Source organism: Suncus etruscus, chromosome 19 (genome assembly GCF_024139225.1).
Source record: "Suncus etruscus isolate mSunEtr1 chromosome 19, mSunEtr1.pri.cur, whole genome shotgun sequence".
Lineage (NCBI taxonomy): Eukaryota > Metazoa > Chordata > Mammalia > Eulipotyphla > Soricidae > Suncus > Suncus etruscus.
The window spans coordinates 13,766,670-13,787,709 of record NC_064866.1 but is presented as its reverse complement, the minus strand read 5'-3'; the positions used below and the strand labels follow the sequence as shown (position 1 = coordinate 13,787,709).

At 43.1% G+C, this 21,040-nt stretch overlaps 1 protein-coding gene across 1 annotated transcript in view; it reads left to right on the top strand.

The window, feature by feature from the left end:
- Positions 1-20,813, top strand: part of ALG14 (ALG14 UDP-N-acetylglucosaminyltransferase subunit) — an 87,214-nt gene extending 66,401 nt beyond the window's left edge. Inside the window, exon 4 of the mRNA XM_049765812.1 lies at positions 20,352-20,813. Coding sequence (XP_049621769.1) covers positions 20,352-20,582 — 231 coding nt within the window. The 3' untranslated portion in view covers positions 20,583-20,813. The remainder of the gene's footprint in view (positions 1-20,351) is intronic.
- The last annotated feature ends 227 nt before the right edge of the window (positions 20,814-21,040 follow it).

Below are 21,040 nucleotides of genomic sequence, written 5' to 3'. Positions count from 1 at the left end.
TCGAATCCCGGCATCCCATATGCTCCCCCGAGCCTGCCAGGAGCAATTTCTGAGTGTATATAGCCAGGAGTAGCCCCTGAGTGCTGCCCGGTGTGACCCAAAAGCCAAAATAATGAAAGTACCCATCTGAAAAGAGATGTAGGCAACATGTGTTCAGGCACCATTAGGCCATCAATAAACACATGATACATGGGCCCCAGGAGCACATGTGCGTAAAGTAGAATATTAGAAAACTCTGAACTTCTCCAACAAACATGGTTTCATATCTCTAATGCTTATTAACTCTGTGGCCTTGGACAGATTCATTCATATAACAAATACTTATTATGGGTCTGTTTTATATATATCTTATGTTTATCTTCTTAGGAAGCCACTGAATAGCCCTCTACCATTTCCTCTTTTAGTTACAGTGCTATGAGAAATAGACTTAGAAATCAAATGATTAATTATCGTTGCAAATTCAAAATAAGTCCATTGGTTATTCAGTGGCCTGCTAATGTCTTTATTGCCTACTCTTTTCTTTTTCTAACCCTAAGTGAACTGCTCACATCCCATTCCTTTACTTATTGTATTAAAAAGATGGGCAGACTGGTCCTAAAGCTTAGGGCGAAGGTTGAATTAATCCACAAGAGCCAAATCTTTTCTAATCCTGCCTTACCATTTTACAGAACTCATTAAATTGAACAAAGTATGTGGAATACTTAAGTCTACTTGAGAATTACAAAACTGGATGTACCTGAAGGGCTACAAACAAGTAGCCATACATACATAGATGAAAAATATGATTGAGTCTCTGGGGTTCAGACAGTTGGCTTGCATATGACTGACCCTGAGCACAGAGTACACAAACACCTCCACCTCCTCCTTAAAAGAGAAGAGATATGTCACTATTCCTTACAATTATTGTTGTTAAATTAACTTAAACAGCGTTCATGGTCTTGTCTTTACCATAGAAAATGATTCAAGTGAGCATTGAATGATGAAGAAAAAGTTTATAGAGAGTTTTAGGATACGATTTTAAAAATTTATTTATTATAGAGTTTGGGTCATATGTGTATAATATTGACTCTGATGGTTTTGATGTACATAGTTAGCTCACCTCTAACCAACCAAAATGCATAAGGCCCTTGACTAACGTATTATATTATCTCCCTGCTTCCTCATTCTGCTTCTCACTCTCCTACTTTTTTTTTTAACTTTATTGACTGATTAATTGATTGATTGGTTGGTTTTAGAGCCACACTCGGTCATGCTCAGGGGTTGCTACTGGCTTTGCACACAGAAATCGCTTCTGGCAACCTGCCTATATGAGATGCTAGGAATCAGACCAGGTCCTTCCCTGGACCCTCCTGGTCAGCTGCGTGCAAGGCAAACACCCTACCACTGTGCTATTTCTCTGGCCCCAATTCACTTTCTACCTTTCCTTCCTTGGCATTCCTTGGCATTTCCTTAATCTAGGACTAATGATTTTCATTCATTTGATAGTTTCCATTCTCTGATTTTGTCACTCTGTATACAACAGTGTTCTGCCTATATTTTCCTGTGGTTTTTTTTTATTATTATTATTCTGGTTTAATCTAGAGATCTTTGATATACTTTGAGTTAACTTTTGTGTGTGGTAAGAGATGTGTATTTTTTTTTTTTTTTGCTTGTAGTTATCCTATTTTCCAAGCACCATTCGTTGAAGAGGCTTTCCTTGCTCTACTTCACACTCTTTAGATCCTTTGTCATAGATTCACTGTTCATAGATCTGAGGATTTCTCTCTGGACTTTCACTTCTAATCCAATGGTCATTCTCTTCTTACTCTAGTACCACGCAGTTTTGGTTTAATTCTACAGTTTAAAGTAAAGAAATGTGATACTTTCCACCTTATTTTTTCAGAATGACTTTGGCTTTTAAAATATTTTTATTTGGGCCCGGAGAGATAGCACAGCGGCGTTTGCCTTGCAAGCAGCCGATCCAGGACCAAAGGTGGTTGGTTCAAATCCCGGTGTCCCATATGGTCCCCCGTGCCTGCCAGGAGCTATTTCTGAGCAGACAGCCAGGAGTAACCCCTGAGCACTGCCGGGTGTTGCCCAAAAACCAAAAAAAACAATATATATATATATATATATATATATATATATATATATATATATATATTATTTATGAATCACTGTGAGATAGGAAGTTACAAAGTAGTTCATGATTGAGTTTCATCATACAATGCTCTAGCTCTCAACCCTTCACCAGTGTCCAATTCCCTCCAACAATGTCCTAGCTTTGGTTATTTTGGGAGTTTTGTGGTTCTGTACAAATTTTGTTAGTGTTTGCTTTAAGCCTTTGAAGACAGTCATAGAAATTCTAATAGAGATCGCATTAAATCTGGTTACTTCTGGGACCAGAGCAATAGTATAGCAGCGATGGCGAACCTATGGCAGGTGTGCCAGCGGTGGCACTCAAAGGCCTTTCAGCTGACACGCAGGAAAGTCCACAATGAAGATATGCGGCTCTGTGGGAGGCGAGTGTGATACTAAAATCTTGTTATTAAGGTTTAATTGACGTGCTGGCTCTTTAAGGAAATTTTGTGCGGTTTTGTGCGGCAGTTTGGGCTCAAAAAGGTTAGCCATCGCTGGAGAGGGCAGGGTATACAGCCAACCTGGCTTCCATCTCCAGCATTTCATATGGTCTTCAGAGCACTGCCTGAGTGCAGAACCAGAAGTAACCCTAATCTTTAGCAGGTGTGGCTCAAAAACAAACAAACAAAACAAAAAATCTGTTTAGTTCTTTGGGTAGGATGATTATTTTATTCAGGTTAATTCTTGCAATTAACATGACATATTTTTTTCCATTTCCTGACACCTCAGGAAAGAGCTTTGAATTCAGCACATTAAAATTTTTTAAAAATCTATGGGGCCAGAGAGATAACATGGAGGTGGGGCATTTGCCTCGCATGCAGAAGGTCATTGGTTCAAATCCCCACATCCCATATGGTCCCCCGAGCCTGCCAGGAGCGATTTCTGAGCGTGGAGCCAAGAGTAACCCTGAGAGCTACTGGGTGTGACCCAAAAACCAAAAATAAATAAATGAATAAATAAATAAGAATAAAAAAATGTTTAAATCCATGGGGCCAGAGAGATAACATGTAGGTAGGGCGTTTGCCTTGCATGCTGAAGGATGGTGATCGAATCCCAGCATCCCGTATGGCCCCCTGAGCGATTTCTGTAAAGCCAGGAGTAACCCCTGAGCACTGCCAAGTGTGACCCAAAAACTAAAAAACAAACAAACAAAATCCTTCCATCCTTCCTTTCTTTCTCTTCTTCCCTCCCTCCCTCCCTCCTTCTCTTTCTTCTCTTTCTTTCTTTCTTTCTTCTCTTTCTTTTCTTTCTTTCTTTCTTTCTTTCTTTCTTTCTTTCTTTCTTTCTTTCTTTCTTTCTTTCTTTCTTTCTTTCTTCTTTCTTTCTTTCTTCTTTCTCTTTTTCTTCCTTTCTTTTTTCTTTTCTTTTCTTTTCTTTTCTTTCTTTTCTTTCTCTTCACACACTTCTGGCTCTACACTCAGGAATCACTTCCTAACAGGCTCAAGGGACCATTTTGGGAGGGATTGAACCTGGGTCAGCCTCTTAAAAGGCAAGCACCCCATTCTCTTTGCTATTGCTCTCGCTCTTGAATTCAGGGCATTTTTAATTTTAAAGATTGCAGGAATCCATTGAAATTAAATAAGACATCCAGGGTGTCAGGATAAAAAAAATGAAATGAGGGGAGGTGATCTCAGGAAACAGAACCTTCCAGGGATAAGATGGAGACACACACCAGGAAGTGCAGAGGACCGTATCAGGTGGCTGCTAAGTGGCAGGGGCAGGATTGAAGCTTCAAGTTCCTGAAGCCTGCTATTGTTCTCATGTAATGGTCCAGTGCTGCCCTCCTCAGAACATATGCATTTCAGGGACCAGAGAGCCAGGGTGTCTGCCTTGCATGTGGCTACCTAGGATGGACCATAGTTTAATCCCCTGGCGTCCCATATGGTCCCCCCAAGCCAGGAGCGATTTCTGAGCGCATAGCCAGGAGTAACCCCTGAGTGTCACCGGGTGTGGCCCAAAAAGCCCAAAAAAGAAGAAAAAAAAAAAAAAAAAAAAGAACATATGCATTTCCCAGTGAGCCCTACAAAGGACATGACACAGATTGATGGGTTGGTGGTAGTGACTTGAATGGCAACAAGGGTTTAACATATGACTACAGTTCACATCAGTTCTAAAATTGCTGTTTTTCAGTGTGTCTTGTTCAAACTATCCTCCAGATGGAAACTGGAGAAAGACAGGGTGCCAAAGAGCCCTTCCACCACCACCACCACCACCACCCGCCCCAGAAAGATGGGGAGCTTGGTTTTGTTTTAAGACACAGCTCTTGACTTCAGGGACTCACCACAAAGGCCAGCAGGGCCAGTGTGTGGGCAGTAATGACGTAATGACCTTCAAGGCTGCTGGGCACTCACGGTCCCTGGAAACACTGTCTGACTCAGGACGTGTGACTTCATCCTGGATCCAGGCCTTCCATGGTATTCTCTAGAACACTGCCCTGTGAGCCAAATGCTATTTTCCATCTTGCCTGGGAGGCCTTACCAGTAAATCACTGGGAGTCCCATTACCCACACTTAGTGAATGGCACAAGAAAGCATTCTTCTTCCACCTCCCTTGTTCCTTGGGGAACCTCGAAGGTTTGTTCAGGAGTGAGAAGGCCAAGCTTGGCTGCTACACGCTATGCAGCCACAAGACTACTAAATGTACCTGCTACATGTAGAATTCCACTTTCCTACTTCTGTTCCTGTTGTCTGTCTTTGAGTTTCTGTGTTATCTCTCTCTTTCTCTTTCTTTCTGTCTTTACGGATACCTGTATACACACATATACAATCAGAAGCAAACAAATGATTTTTTTTGGAGGGGGGTTTTGGATCACACCCGGCAGTGCTCAGGGGTTACTCCTGGTTCTACGCTCAGAAATCGCTCCTGGCAGGCTCAGAGTACTATATGGGATGCCGGGATTCTAACTACCATCCTTCTGCATGCAAGGCAAACGCCCTACCTCCATGCTATCTCTCCGGTCCCATAAATTATATTAATGTGTCTTATTGAGTCAAATAAGGAATTTTATTATCCTTTATAAAAAGTCAACTAAGCCTTGGACCTGGGAAATGATTTACAGGGCTGGGAAACACCTAGGAGCACCAGTTTCAGTCCTTGGCACCTCATGGATCTACTTAACCAAGCTGGGAGTAGCCCCAAGCTGGGGAATATGTGGAAACCCCAGACTCAGTCAGTCCTTAGCATCTCATGGACTCACTATACCAAGCTGGGTTGGCTTCTTCCACCCAAAATCTCCAAAAGATTTTCAGCTTGATTTTATACTGTAAAAACAAACTCTGTAGGGGCCGGGAAGGTGGCGCTAGAGCTAAGGTGTCTGCCTTACAAGCGCTAGCCAAGGAACGGACCGCGGTTCGATCCCCCAGCGTCCCATATGGTCCCCCCAAGCCAGGGGCGATTTCTGAGCACATAGCCAGGAGAACCCCTGAGCGTCAAACGGGTGTGGCCCAAAAAAAAAAAAAAAAAAAAAAAAAAAAAAAAAACTCTGTAAAGAGATAACCTCAGAAAAATTGCTAACTAGTTTCCAGTTCAACAAGATAGACATTTTATACATTTCATACATTTTTACATACATTTATACATACATATATATTTGTGTCTGTATATATATATATGTGTGTATATATATATATATATATAATTTTTTTATGAGGGACTGGGGCATTGATTCCAACTATTGGATCACTTGCTATGCACTGAATGGCCCCCTGAGCACTGTTAGCAGTGACTTCCAAGCACCGAACCAAGAGTTCTCAAGCACCACTGGGTGTGCCCCCTCCCAAGAAAGGAAAGGTTTGCAAAGGAAATATCACTTAAGAGAAAGATATTTAAGGTCCACTTAAGAGAGGGCCTTGACAGAGGCCAGAAGTTATATAATTCCTTTGGATTTAAGCCAGTCCTTCCTGTTTGGAATGGATACTCCCTTTTTTTTTTTTTTTTTTTTTTTTTTTTAGAAACTATTAACTGTTTCCTTTATTTCATCTGCTGAAAAACTTTCCTGATTCATCTTATTTCAGTGTTATGGTCTTCCACTGATTTCCTTAAAAAGCTAGGAAATATAAATAAGAATTAGCAGAAATTTATCTTTAGTACAACTTCTTATCATTCCTGCCCCCTTGTCTTTAGCCCCACAAGCTGATTTTGAATCTGCTTGCAGGTGTAGGTTGAGGTTAGAATAGGATCAGGGTCCAGAGCTCCTCAGACTTGTGTTCAGTGGGCTGAAGCAAGGCATTTGCTTTGCCCGTATCCAGCACTGACACCACATATTGTCTCTCTGGGCACTGTCAGGAGAAATCCTTAAGCACAGAGCCAGGAGTTAGCCTGGAGCACAATTAGGTATGGCCTTTCCTCCACCCCTTAAGTAATCTAGGTTGGAGTCTCAACTACTCCACTAATTTTGTGATTTTATTAGGTCAGTCTATTTCTCTGTACCTTTGCATTCTTTGTCTAAAAAAATGAAGATAAAAACATCTAGCTCGCTGGGGCCGGGCGGTGGCACTAAAGGTAAGGTGCCTGCCTTGCCTGCGCTAGCCTTGGACGGACCGCGGTTCGATCCCCCGGTGTCCCATATGGTCCCCCAAGCCAGGAGCAACTTCTGAGCACATAGCCAGGAGTAACCCTTGAGCGTTACCGGTGTGGCCCAAAAAAAAACAAAAACAAAAACAAAAACAAAAAAAACATCTAGCTCGGGCCTGGAGAGACAGCACAGCGGCGTTTGCCTTGCAAGCAGCCGATGCAGGACCAAAGGTGGTTGGTTCGAATCCCGGTGTCCCATATGGTCCCCGTGCCTGCCATGAGTTATTTCTGAGCAGACAGCCAGGAGTAACCCCTGAGCACTGCCGGGTGTGGCCCAAAAACCAAAACAAAACAAAACAAAAAAAAAGCCATCTAGCTCAAAGTGATGAGGGTTAAATGCCACACTCAGACCCTGGTTCAATCCCCAGCACCACATATGGTCCTCTGAACACTGCCAGAGATAATTCATGAGCTCCTGAGCATTGCTGAGTGTGACTCACATGCGTGCGTGTACACACGCACACACACTCACACACACGGGCTGAATTGTCTCTCTGACGTCCACCAATCTGTGCCCCAACCACCACCCCCACAAAAATCAGGGTGTTGAAAATACCAAGTGGAAGTTAAAGGCCAAGGAGGCAGGAATTGGTCATCTTGACAACTTAGTCCAGATAACAGGATTCAATTTTCTCAACAGTAGAATCAACTCGGAAGATTAAGGAAACAATGTTGTTAGCCTCACAGTGACCTTTCATGATGCTATAGTTAGAAGAGGTGTGGTTTAATCAATCAGAGTCCCAAAATTGGGTTTTATCTCTGGTTCTTATTTTTAGAGGGGCACTACACCCAGCTATGCTCAGAACTTACGCCTGGCTCTGTGTTCAGGGGTGACTCCTGGTGGGGCTCAGGAAACCATATGTAATACCAGGAATTGATACCAGGCCCACCTCATGCAAGGCAAGTGCTTTAACCCCTGCTATTCTTTTTTTTTTTTTTAACTCCCTGACTCTGTGCTTAGTGATCACTCCAGAAGGGTCAAAGGAGCATATGGGTGCCAGGCACTGAACCCAAGTCAGCTACATGCAAGCAAGAACCTATCTCCTGTACTATTACTCTAACTCACCTGTATTCATTATTTTATGATACCAGGGCAATGCCAAACCAGTGCAAGCACTAGCAACTTGCAACCCGAGAGCTCTTTTTTTTCCATTTGGTGGCACCTGTCCAAGGATGGGTGGGGACCTTGGATCAATGGGAGCTTACTGACCTGTACTGAAAACTGGGAGTCTCTGCATGGTGGAGAGGACTTTGGGGCACGACATCTATGGGTCTGTTGACCTGTTTAACTCTGACCCCCCATTGCTCAGCTCATATGCAATAAATTCATGTGATCACAGGAAGATTGAAAGATCTAGTTTCTTATATAAGAGCCTAAGAGCATTGACGTGAAAGTCATGGGGTTCATGCATCAGATCTGTTGTCTGTGTTATAACAATTAACTTTCGAGGCCTTTGAGTCACAGGTTGAATGGCACACTCAAGGGACACTGAAATCTAGCAAAGACCCCTCAGAAATTGGACTTTCTATCAGTATGAATGGAAGACAAAGACCAAAACTAATGGTTGGATTACTCGCCTTAAAACAATGGTCTAGGTTCTGCCAGCCATGCCCCATACATGTGACATAGGAAACAATCTTGTGCTATATAGTGTTACGAAGAGTTTGAAAACTACCCCAGATGTTTGTCCTACTTTGCTTTTGGGTGGATTGTAATACTCACTAAAATTTATTGAATTTGTAGTCTAGGCCAGGCACTATGCTCATTGCTTTATATACATTATTTAATCCCCACGATGATATAACTAAGTAAGTACACTTTATCTGTGTTATATTTTTTTTCTATGGGACAACCATCCTCCACCTCAGAAAGCTGTCTAGAGACCAATTCACATCCTGCCCTTGTTTTTAGTTTGCAATTCTCACTACATGATGTTTACAAAGTGCCAGTTTTTTTCTGGACTTAATAGCTCTTTCTTTTTTTATTTTTTTTTTTTTTTTTTTTTTTTTTTTTTTTGGTTTTTGGTTTTTGGGCCACACCCGGTGGTGCTCAGGGGTTACTCCTGGCTGTCTGCTCAGAAATAGCTCCTGGCAGGCACGGGGGACCATATGGGACACCGGGATTTGAACCAACCACCTTTGGTCCTGGATCGGCTGCTTGCAAGGCAGATGCCGCTGTGCTATCTCTCCGGGCCCCTTAATAGCTCTCTCTATTCAAGTAGAATCTGTCTCAATTGCCCCATATCTCTATATCTTTCCCCCAGTCATTCCTAGTCTCCACAACCTACATTATTCTCTTTTCTGCCTTGTGCTCAACCATACCATTTTACCCAATGTTGTTTCTTTCTCCATCCAAAATGCCACATCAGTTCTTCCACTATTTGCTCCTAAGTCCTCACAAGGAATTTCTTTGCTCCCAGATCTTCATTGACCTCCTTGTCCCCTATTCCCTTATCTTTCTTTCCATTACTTATTTAAATATGTATTTTGTTGTGTCTGAGGCTATACCTGGCTGAGTAAACTGAGATGTGAATTGGCTGAGCAGACTGTCCCTAATCACCTCTGAACCCAGTTGTGGGCCATTGCAAAGCCCCAGCCTTCAAGCACCTTGTAATTCAGCCTCGGTGAATTGTGTTGATAAAGTATGAGCAAATATCTTAGGCCAGAGAGATAGTATAGGGGAAGAGCACGCATTGACCTGGGTTTGATCCCTAGCATCCTATATGTTTCTCCAAGCCTCTCAGGGATGGTTCCTAAGTTCAAAGTAAGGCATAACCTCTAAGCACCAGATGTGGTTTTCAAAAAAGAAACCTTTTTTCCTAGGAATAAGGACATAGCTCCATAAGAGGGCAGATACATGTCTTGTGTGTATAGGTCTTGGGTTCAATCCCTGGCAATACCCTCAAAAATGAAAAACAACAATACTTTGGTCAAACTAGAACCATTAATGTTGGGATTTCTGCATATGGAACTTATCCATAGGGTACAACCCTGCCAGACCTACTTTTACTATTCCTTAAAATTCTGCATTTGATGTTATTACCAGCAGGGTTTTTTCCCTTAGTTGTCACCAAACAAAATGCAAGCGGTTGATACTTAAGATGCCAACAGTAAATTTGTGATCTTTCTGAGTGCCTATGTTTACACCAACAACAGTTTATAACTTCTTAGAGGCCGGAGAGTTTGCACAGCAGTAGGGTCTTTGCCTTGCATGTGACTAACCCAGGATGGACCCTGGTTCGATTCCTGGCATCCCATATGGTCCCGCAAGCCTGCCAGGAGCGTTTTCTGAGTGCAGAACCAGGAGCAACCCCTGAATGCCACCAGGTGTGGCCCAGAAAACAAAACAAAACAAAAATTTATAACTTCTTGAATATAGTAGAAATGGCAATAAAAGCCATGTGTATGAGGAGAAGCAGGAAGTGACAAGGTGGGCATAGTGATGCAGTGAATAGCACGTACATACCGACGTATGCAGAGCCCTGGATGAGGTCCCTGGGGGATGCCTTCTAAGAGGCAAGATTAACAACAAATCACCATCTACATGGTGACATCCACACGGTGAAGGTGACAAAGACCCTGGTAATCACATGTGCCTTAGAAAATCATCAGAAAAATAAATAAGTAAATAAATAAATAAATAAAATGAAAATAATCAGAGACCTTGGGGCTTGGAAGTAGCTGGTGATTCCAGACTTTAGGATTTATAATTCTTATCATTCTTGATATATAGATGCTTCCATTGGTCCGTTTCTATGCAGATGATTAAATAAAAACAAAAAAAGACATTCAATCATGTGAGCCTGATGGATACGTCATACCATTTGCTGCACATCCTTTTCCTTCCTGTATGCAGTCCAATATCACCAACGGTCAGCACTACCTTTCCTTCTGCTGCTTACTCACTGACCTCTGAGGCTTACTGACCACCTTCCCTCCTACTGCTTGCTCTTCCTCGCTCTGTTTTCTTTTGTTTTGTTTTGTTTTAGTTTGGTTTTTGGGTCACACCCAGCAGCATTCAGGGATTACTCCAGGCTCTACACTCACAAATCGCTCCTGGCAGGCTCGGGGGACCATATGGGATGCCAGAATATGAACCACCATCCTTCTGCATGCAAGGCAAACGCCCTACCTCCATGCTATCTCTCTGGCCCCTCCTCCTCACTCTTTGATTGCTCTCAGATGCTTTTTCGATCAGTTTTTTGCCCACTGTTTTTGTTCTCCTCCCACCTTGGAGTGGGCTTGGTGAATCCCCACCCAGAGCCCTCTCTGCCTCACTGTCTCTGGTTCAGGTTTCACTGCATGAGCTTCTTGTGCCAAGGGCCCTTAACCTTGCATGCAGAAACTCTGGGACTCAGGCTGGAGAGATAGCACAGAGGTAGGGCGTTTGCTTTGCGCGCAGCCGATTCAGAACAGACAGTGGTTCGAATCCCAGCATCCTGTATGTCCCCTGAGCCTGCCAGGAGTGATTTCTGAGCACAGAGCCAGGAGCACCTGTGAGCGCCACCGGTGTGACCCAGAAACCAAAAAAATAAGAGAGAGAGACACACACACTCTGGGGCTGATCCCATCTGTTCCATCTCTGACTCTGTGTTTGCTGCTTTTCCAGCAATCCTGGCGTCCCATATGGTCCTCCGTGCCTGCCAGGAGCTATTTCTGAGCAGACAGCCAGGAGTAACCCCTGAGCACCGCCAGGTGTGGCCCAAAAACAAAAAAAAAAAAAAAAAGAAAAGAAAAAACGAAAAAAAAAAGAAAATAAAAGAAATCCCAACATTAATGGTTCCAGTTTGACCAAAGTGTTGCTGTTTTTATTTTTGAGGGTATTTCCAGTGAGTGCCACCAGGTGTGACCCAAAAACCAAAAAAATGGAAGGAAGGAAGGAAGGAAGGAAGGAAGGAAGGAAGGAAGGAAGGAAGGAAGGAAGGAAGGAAGGAAGGAAGGAAGGAAGGAAGGAAGGAGAGAAGAGAAAGGAAGGACGGAAGGAGAGAAAGAAAGAAAGGAGAGAAAGAAAAAAGAAAGAAAGAGAAAAGAAAGAAAGAAAGAAAGAGAGAGAGAGAGAGAGAAGAAAGAAAGAAAGAAAGAAAGAAAGAAAGAAAGAAAGAAAGAAAGAAAGAAAGAAAGAAAGAAAGAAAGAAAGAAAGAAAGAAAGAAAGAAAGAAAGAAAGAAAGAAAGAAAGAGAGAAGAGAGAGAGAAGGGAGAGAGGAAGGAAGGTTTTTGGGTCACACCCGGCAGTGCTCAGGGGTTACTCCTGGCTGTCTGCTCAGAAATAGCTCCTGGCAGGCACGGGGGACCATATGGGACACCAGGATTCGAACCAACCACCTTTGGTCCTGGATCGGCTGCTTACAAGGCAAACGCCGCTGTGCTATCTCTCCGGGCCCAAGAGGAAGGAAGGAAGGGTGGGAGGGAGGGAGGAAGAAAGGGAGGGAGGGGAGGAAGGAAGAAATAGGGAGGGAGGGAGGGAGGGAGGGAGGGAGGGAGAGAGAGAGAGAGAGAGAGAGAGAGAGAGAGAGAGAGAGAGAGAGAGAGAGAGAGAGAGAGAGAACGAACTCTGGAGCTGATCCCATTTGTTCCATCTCTTGACTCTGTGTTTACTGCTTTTCCAGTCATTATTCTTCCTGTGACCTTGAGGGTTCTGGGGAATAACCACAGAAATCCCCCTTGTCTGATTCAAACAGAAAGAAAAGCAAAAATCACTATCTTCTAGAAACCCCCATATTCAGCAAATAGAGGAAAATATCTATCTCCAGTAATATTGCCAGTTGTTATATATGAATAAATGTTTAATTACATCACACAAAATATAATTAAAACTAAACTTTAAAATATTGACCTGAGTTTACACAGTCATGTATGTGCTTACATACACATATTCAATTTGATTTACTTGGGGGAGGATTGGACCATACCAAAAAGTGCTCAGAGGTCACTCCTGGCAGAGCTCAAGGGCATATATGTGGAGCGAGGGATCAAAAAAGAATCAGCTGTGTTTAAGGCAAGTACTTTACCCCCTGTACTATTTCTCCAGCCACATGAACATATTTTATAGTGAAATATGTTTGTAAAAACATTGGAAAATAATATATATTAAGACAAAATGTAAACAAACTAATGGATTGAGAAGGATGTTGGGGCCAGGGATATGGCTCAAGTGATAAGGCACATTCCTGAAATGTGCATGATCCTAGGTTCAGGCCTTGAGTTTGATATCATATTCCACCTGTATGCTGGCTGCAAATATGGCCCTGTTAATACCAGGCCCCTAAGCGCCACAAGTTGTGGGTCCCACAGAATTTTAAAATAGTTTTTCTCTATTATATTTTTCATAATGCTAGCCGTGAGCTGGAATGTCAGTAATTTACAAAGAACACTAACTGATGTCACTTCTTGCACAAAACCTTTGTTTGAGTTTGGGAGTCATACCCAGCAGTGATTCAGAGGTACTCCTAGCTCGTTGGGACATTCCTCGTGTTGCTCTGGGGACCATTCAATGCCCAGATGGAACTCTGGCATCTGGAATGCGAAGCGTGTGTTCAGCCTCTTGGCTTTCATTCTTGCTCCTTCCCCCCACACCATTTAAATCTTTTGTCAGATTCTCAGAAAGTAGTTTTTTCTAAGCTGGACTCCAGCTAAAGACTGAATTCTTACTTTCTCTCCCTTTTTTTACATAATCAGTTTCTACCCCACCGCTACTAGTTATTTTTTTTTTCCACTGACCTGTATGTGAGTTTATCTATCATTTCTTCAATACTGTGAGCCTTTTTACCAGTCTTCCACTCACCAGCCCCCATCTAAGCCTTCCCTTCTCCTTTGCCCCATGTTTTACCTCAGAGAATACCAAAATAGCCATCTTGGAAGTTTCCATGAATTCTCTCTTGGCCAAATCTCTTTCCTGCCTTTTCATTTTGCAGCTTTGTTGGCCCTAGAAGCATTATTATTACATCACCTTGATGAACTTAAAAACTAAGTCAAGTATCCTTGTGGTTTTCTTCTCTAAGATAGGAAGGCTCTCAGGTACGGAGGTAGCTCAAAAGTGCAAAAGAGAAGCCAGAGTAGTAATACAGTGGGTAGGGCTCTTGCTCACAGATGACCTATATTCAATTACTGGCACACACACATGAGCACCAGTAAGAGTGTTGTCCAAAAGCAAGCAAACAAACAAACAAAAAATGGGGGAAGAGGAAAAGAGACAGAGTAAAGGAGCAGTCATGTGGCTGGCCCTGTTTCAATCTGGCACCACTTAAGGTCCCATGAACCCCATTAGAAGAGCCAAGAGTAAGCCCTGAGTACTGTAGGGTATAAGAAAACTACAACTACACACACACACACACACACACACACAGTAATAAAGCGCTTTCATACCTTCGCTGATTTCACTTCCTATTCAGCCTTACAACCACTCTTCCTCTTTCTCTTCTTCATCTTAAGTCCTGTTCACATCCTAATCTCTGCCATTTACCTGTCTCCAAAATATAAATTCTCCCTCTTGAGTCGAAGTGCTGATATTGATAGGTTTTGGCCTGCATGAGCCACTTCAGCCTTGACAATGGACTGTGATGCTACCACTTTGCCCATGGCCCTCAAAAATATGTCCCTACAACTGTTTTCCTGCAGTTAGCGAACTCTATCCGCACTCCACGTCCATCAGAAATTCTGCAAAAACCTATTGCTCAAGGTTGAGCTCCAAGTGGAGCCGGCTCCTCTTTGTAGGCTTCTTTCTTCACATGAAGTGACTCTCCATTTGACTTTCCAGCCCATCCTCAGATGCTCTGTTTTTTTAGATTTATCTCAGCTGACTGGTTTGTGGCCTACAAACTAACCCAAAACCCCAGAGAGGATGACCCCTGCTTCTCAGATGTGGTTCCTGTTAGCTTAGAAGTCCCAGACTATGCAAGTTCGGTATGTCTGTTCCCTCATGATGCTTCTGTCTTTCAGTCAACCAGACTTGAACTGAGCCGACCAAGTTCTGCAAAACAACCACCCTCTTGTAACTATTTGTGATCCTTGGTTTGACTCGTCTACCCTCATGACCTCATCTTTACATTAGTGCTGACCCGTCCTGTTTTTCTAGACCCTTCTGTTATCTTTAGAATATCTCCTGTATTTCTTTCTCTCCAAAAGGTTTATTTATTGACTTGTTCAGTCACCCAAAAGGAGCATATGGGAACCCCTATCAATTGGCACCGCAGAGAGCCAGCGGCTAGACAGGGAGTGAGACAAAATAAAGGAATGTGTCTGTGAAGATGGTTTTACTGCTAGTGACACAATCCTGATTCAGACAGCTTAGGCCAAAGTGGAATGTATTCCCTCACATACCTGGCATGTCTAGGAGGTAGATCTGGTTTCTTGCAAACGTAGCTGGATTTGTGGGTCTTAAATGCTACCTTTGGGACTTGGCTGTTCTTCCTCTCTCAGCTCTCTTCTCTTCTTCTGTCTTGTGAGTGCTTCCTTCTCAGGCTCTCACATGGCAGCAGGAAAGATGCTAACAGTGCCAATCTGCATCCTGCGGGGCTCCAGGACAGCAGAGAAGAGGCCACTCTGAGCAATTCCAACAAACACCACTCTGTCTTGTGATTCCTTGCTTTCTTAAATGAATGACTTTTGCTAGGGGAATTCAATGCTCTGTTTGGTCAGATGAGAGCTTTCTATTCTTTATAGCCGAGTGGCCAGCAAGCAATTAAATTGAGAGTGGGAGCTACCGCAGGAGTCCCTGGAAGGGGTTGGGTGGAAATCAAATGATTGAAAATGGTAAAAATACTAACCCTAAAAGCCTCAGTTACAGCCACCAAGACACCTTGCATGGTTTTTGAGGGTTCGGTTCTGACAAAGGCACCATTTCATTCCACAAACAATAGACAAAGGCCCCTCATTCTCTCCTCCTCACTCTTTCCTTCCTTCGTTCTTTCAGCAAAATGCAGCCTGTTTTGTTCCAGGTACTCTCTGTATAGCTAGTGCTAGAAATTGAGTCTGCTGATTGGGACTTTATGAAAAAGCAAGGTAGAGAGACACTTCTCTGTCTGTATTGGTAAAGAATTCATATTTTTCAAAATAGCTAGAATTTTGCAGTATTTTTTTTCATACAACTCAAAAGACAACTGCAACCATTTAACAATCTTTACCCAGGATGTTTTAATAAATGCTGTGCTCTTCAACGGAATAAATATTTCCAGTTTGCTTCCTTAAACAGTGGGTACTCCATAGTCTGCAATATCTTCATTTTTTCCCCTAGGCTGCTGTAAATCTCAGGGTTATAACCTATGCTTAATTAAAAATGCTTTTCATTAGGGCCAGAGAGATAGCATGGAGGTAGGGTGTTTGCCTTGCATGCAGAAGGATGGTGGTTCGAATCCTGGCATCCCATATCCCTGAGCCTTCCAGGAGCAATTTCTGAGCATAGAGCCAGGAGTAACCTCTGAGTGCTGCCGGGTGTGACCCAAAAACAAAAACAAAATTCAGTGAGATAGTATAGGAATGGCAGTACTGGTTTTGCATGTAATTACTCTGGTTTGATCACTTGCAGCGCATATAATTCCCAGAGCCCCGCCAAGAGTAATCCCTGTGTGCTGAATCAGGAGTAAGCCCTGAGCACTAGGGACAAGGAAAGAAAAAGAAGGGAAGGAGCAAGATGGGAGGAAAAGTGAGAGGATGAAAGAGAGGGAGTAACAGCAGACTTAAGTTGCAACTGGGAATTTTTGTTTTGTTTTGGGGCACGCTGGCAAAGCTCAGGGCTTACTCCTGGCTCTTCACTCAGGGAACTCTCCTGGCAGTGCTCTGGGGACTCTATGAGGTACTGGGGTTTGAACATAGATTGGGTCCTTACAAAGCAAACACCTTGTCCTGCTTCTACAGCTGGGATTTTTGAACAATAAGTTTTATAAAACTTTAGCAAATATCCTCTTTCTCCCCAGAGCTCTGAGTGAGGTCCCAGGTGGTCCCCATCCAGGCCAGTCTTAGGCCACATGGCCTTGAGGTGTTTATAGCCTTGACCGTGCCCTGCAGTTCTGAGGATAGGTCTACCTGCCAAGGAGAATCCCAGAAATGCTGGTAGGATTAGATGGCTTATTGGGGAAACTCGTTCAAATTCCAAGTCATAATGTCTGAGAAGTTTTGTGGTGTTTGTGCAGAAAAGATCTTGTAACAATGTAGGTACTGTGGGCAATGATTTTGACCTACACATTTGTATTAGGATTTGTGGAGTTAAAAATCTTTTACTGAGGGGCCGGGCGGTGGCGCTAAAGGTAAGGTGCCTGCCTTGCCGGCGCTAGCCTTGGACGGACCGCGGTTCGATCCCTCGGTGTCCCATATGGTCCCCCAAGCCAGGAGCAACTTCTGAGCGCATAGCCAGGAGTAACCCCTGAGTGTTACCGGGTGTGGCCCAAAAACCAAAAAAAAAAAAAAAATCTTTTACTGAGGGGCCGGTGAGGTGGCGCTAGAGTAAGGTGTCTGCCTTGCAAGCGCTAGCCAAGGAAGGACTGAGGTTCGATCCCCCGGCATCCCATATGGTTCCCCCAAGCCAGGGGCAATTTCTGAGTGCTTAGCCAGGAGTAACCCCTGAGCATCAAATGGCTGTGGCCCCAAAAAATAAACAAAAAAAATCTTTTACTGAGAGGCCAGAAATAGTACAGTGTAGATAGAGCTCTTGCTTTGCATGCAGCTTCCCCAAGTTCAATTTCTGGCACCATATATTGTCCTCCAGGTGTAGCCTGAGCACAGAGCCAGGAGTAAGTCCTGATCACTGCCAGATGTGGCTCAGGAACAAGCAAAGAAAAAAAAAAAAAAAACAATTTACTAAAAGGGACGAGAGATAGTAGAACAGTTAGGCATGCACTCAACCCAGGTTTGATTTCTGGCACCAGATAGTCTCCAAGTATCACTAGCATGTCCCTGGAGGGCTCCCGTACCACAGAGCTGAAACAAGTATTCCCAGCACCACCGTGTTTGAGCAGTATCTTATCCCAGTCCTGGTTGACTGAGAATCTCTAGGAACTCTGTTCCCTGAAAGAAGAAAAAAAATGTTTTATTGGGTTTTAATAAGTTTGTGAGCATGGGGCCGGAGAGATAGTATGGAGGTCAGGCGTTTGCCTTGCATGCAGAAGGACAGTGGTTCCCTGAGCCTGCCAGGAGCAATTTCTGAGCGTAGAGCATGGAGTAACCCCTGAGAGCTGCTGAGTATGACTCAAAAACCAAGAAAAAAAAGTTTGTGAGCATGACCGTATGATGTATATATTGTACATAATGCTTTTCTTCTCCTCAAAAAAATGTGTTACCAACAATTGTCATGGGTTTCCTTGAGGTTCTTAAAAGAGATATCATGATTGGGGCCGGAGAGATAGCATGGAGGTAAGGCGTTTGCCTTTCATGCAGGAGGTCATTGGTTCAAATCCCGGCGCCCCATATGGTCCCCTGTGCCTGCCAGGAGCAATTTCTGAGCCTGGAGCCAGGAATAACCCCTGAGCACTGCCGGGTGTGACCCAAAAACCACAAAAAAAAAAAAAAAAAAAAAAAAAAAAAAAAAAAAGAGATATCATGATTAAAGTTCACTGCATGCACCCCACCAAAATAAAGGTATCAATTTTTTTTTTTTTTTTTACTTTTTGGGTCACACCCAGTGTGCTCAGGGTTTACTCCTGGCTGTCTGCTCAGAAATAGCTCCTGGCAGGCGCGGGGGACCATATGGGACACCGGGATTCGAACCAACCACCTTTGGTCCTGGATCAGCTGCTTGCAAGGCAAACGCCGCTGTGCTATCTCTCCGGGCCCCAAATTTCTTGATAAGATTGGTCTATGAGGGTCCGGAGTGATGGCACAATGGGTGGGCATTTGCCTTGTACACAGCCGACCCAGGTTTGATCCCCAGAATCCCATATGGTCCCCCAAACCTGCTAGGAATAACTTCTGAGCGCAGAGCCAGGAGTAACCCCTGACTACCACTGGGTGTGGCCCAAAAACAAAAAAAATCAGTCTATAAATTGATTTTTACATTTCTTGTTAGGTTCCCCAACATAATGAGACTTTAGGTTGTTTTCTGTTTTCAGTTGAAATATAATTAACATGTAGAGTTGTATAATTTGAGATGTACAAAGTGGTACTTTAATTCATGTAGCTATGCAATATGATTATTATAATAGTACTAGTAATGCTTTTTATGTCATTTAATTATCAGTTCTTTTTTGTTTTTAGATGTTAAGATCTAGTCTCTTAGTAACAGTGGAAGCTTAAATATGGTTTTGTTATTTTTAATTGCTCTGCTATACATCAACTTTCCAGTTCGTACTAACTACTAGTTAGAAGTCTGTGTCCTTAAGTAGTTTATCACTAATTTTCCCACTCTTAAGTGGGAAACTAAGTTGTTTTTAACCAGTGGCTTTCTATAAAAGCTAACAGAATTTGGAAGCATCGGGGCCCGAGTGATAGCACAGTAGTAGGGTGTTTGCCTTGCACATGGATGACCCAGGACGGACCTAGGTTCAATCCCCGATGTCCCATTTGGTCCCCCAAGCCAGGAGCAATTTCTAAGCACAAAGCCGGGAATAACCCCTGAGCATCACCAGTGTGGCCCAAAAACAAACATACGAAAAGAATTTGAAAGCATTAAAACTCTAGAATGGGCCAGAGAGATTGCTGAAGGGACTGAACACATGTTTTGCATGCAGAACAGCCAGATTTGATCCCTGGTACCATCTGATTCCCCTAAGTACCACTAGTGTGGCTCAAAAACAAGACAAATCCCTTCGAGTTACAAGCATGATTAAATTATCTGTGTGTCCAAGAAAAACCATTATTAATAGTATTACAAAGCAAAAATATTTTTTTTATTCTTTAACTAAATTATCTTTAGGAGAAATAGCATTTATTTAGTAGTGGCCTTCTCAAATATTTCATTTGTTGATCTGAACTTCTCCTGAAGGATTCTGTAGCTCACAAGATAGTTGATATCAGTTTTATATCCCTGAATCCAAAGTAGTCTGGTGGCCAATGATTGGAAACCAAAGATATGTTTAATTTGTCAATTATAGATCATTTTCCTGCATCTTACGAGCCTGTGCTCTATTTTTTTCTCATCAAGAACAAGTCAGTACATGAGAAAACTGTATCACTGCTGAATCTGTTTCCTGCAGATTAGTGTGACATTTTCAATACACATAGAGCAGCACAGGAAGGGGGGCATGCACCCTACGCTTTGTCAGCCCCCTCCTGTTCCTTTTGGGGTCTGGTGGAAGGTCACACAGAAACAGAGCCATCCCTCCCTATGTCATAGAAACACTGATAAGCAGAACTGCCAGCCTTAACTGGCCCATGTGCTACCTACCCCCTGGGTCTTTTTTGTTTTGTTTTGTTTTGTTTTTGTTTTGGGGTCTCACCCAGTGACACTTAAAGGTTACTCCTGGCTCTGCGCTCAGAAACCACTCCTGGCAGGCACGGGGACCATATGGGACGCCAGGATTCGAACCACCTTCCGTCCTGGATGGCTGCATATAAGCAAACACCCTACTGTTGTGTCATCTCTCTGGCACGCCCCTGGGTCTTGACCAAAAAATATTCAAGACTTGGATTATTTCTTTTTAAACACTCTCAGATTTGACTGTAAGTCATATTAACTGCCTCGCCCAGATGAATATTAGCATTTTCATTTGACCTTCTCCATTTTTTTTTTGTTCAGGTGTTGTGTAATGGCCCAGGAACATGTGTTCCTATCTGCATATCTGCACTTCTCCTGGGGATCCTGGGAATAAAGAAAGTCATCATTGTCTACATTGAAAGCATCTGCCGAGTCGAAAATTTATCCCTGTCCGGAAAGATTCTGTTTCACCTTTCAGATCACTTCATTGTTCAGTGGCCAGCTCTTAAGGAGAAATATCCCAAATCTGTGTACCTTGGGCGAATTGTCTGACAAATGACAACCTATCTAGAATTTTGCCACCAACAATGTTTTTATTATTTGGGGGTGTTTATTAGAAAACTGGGGGGTGGAGTAATAGCACAATTGATAAGGCGTTTGCCTTGCAGGCAGTCGACCTAGGACAGACCTGGGTTTGATCCCCAGCTTCCCATATGGTCCCCCAAGCCTGCCAGGAGATATTTCTGAGCACAGAGCCAGGAGTAACCCCTGAGAACTGCCAGGTGTGGCAACACAAACCAAAAATAAATAAATAAATAAATAAATAAATAAATAAATAAATAAATAAAAATTGGGAGTGGTCAGAAATGAAAATGTGCAGGACTGGAGAGGTGCTGCAATGATTGAAGCTCTTAACTTACATGTAGCCTACAGGACTCAATTCCCTGAACCCCACCAAGTATGATTTCTGAGCACAGAGCCAGAAGTAAGCTTTGAGCTCCACAAGAAGT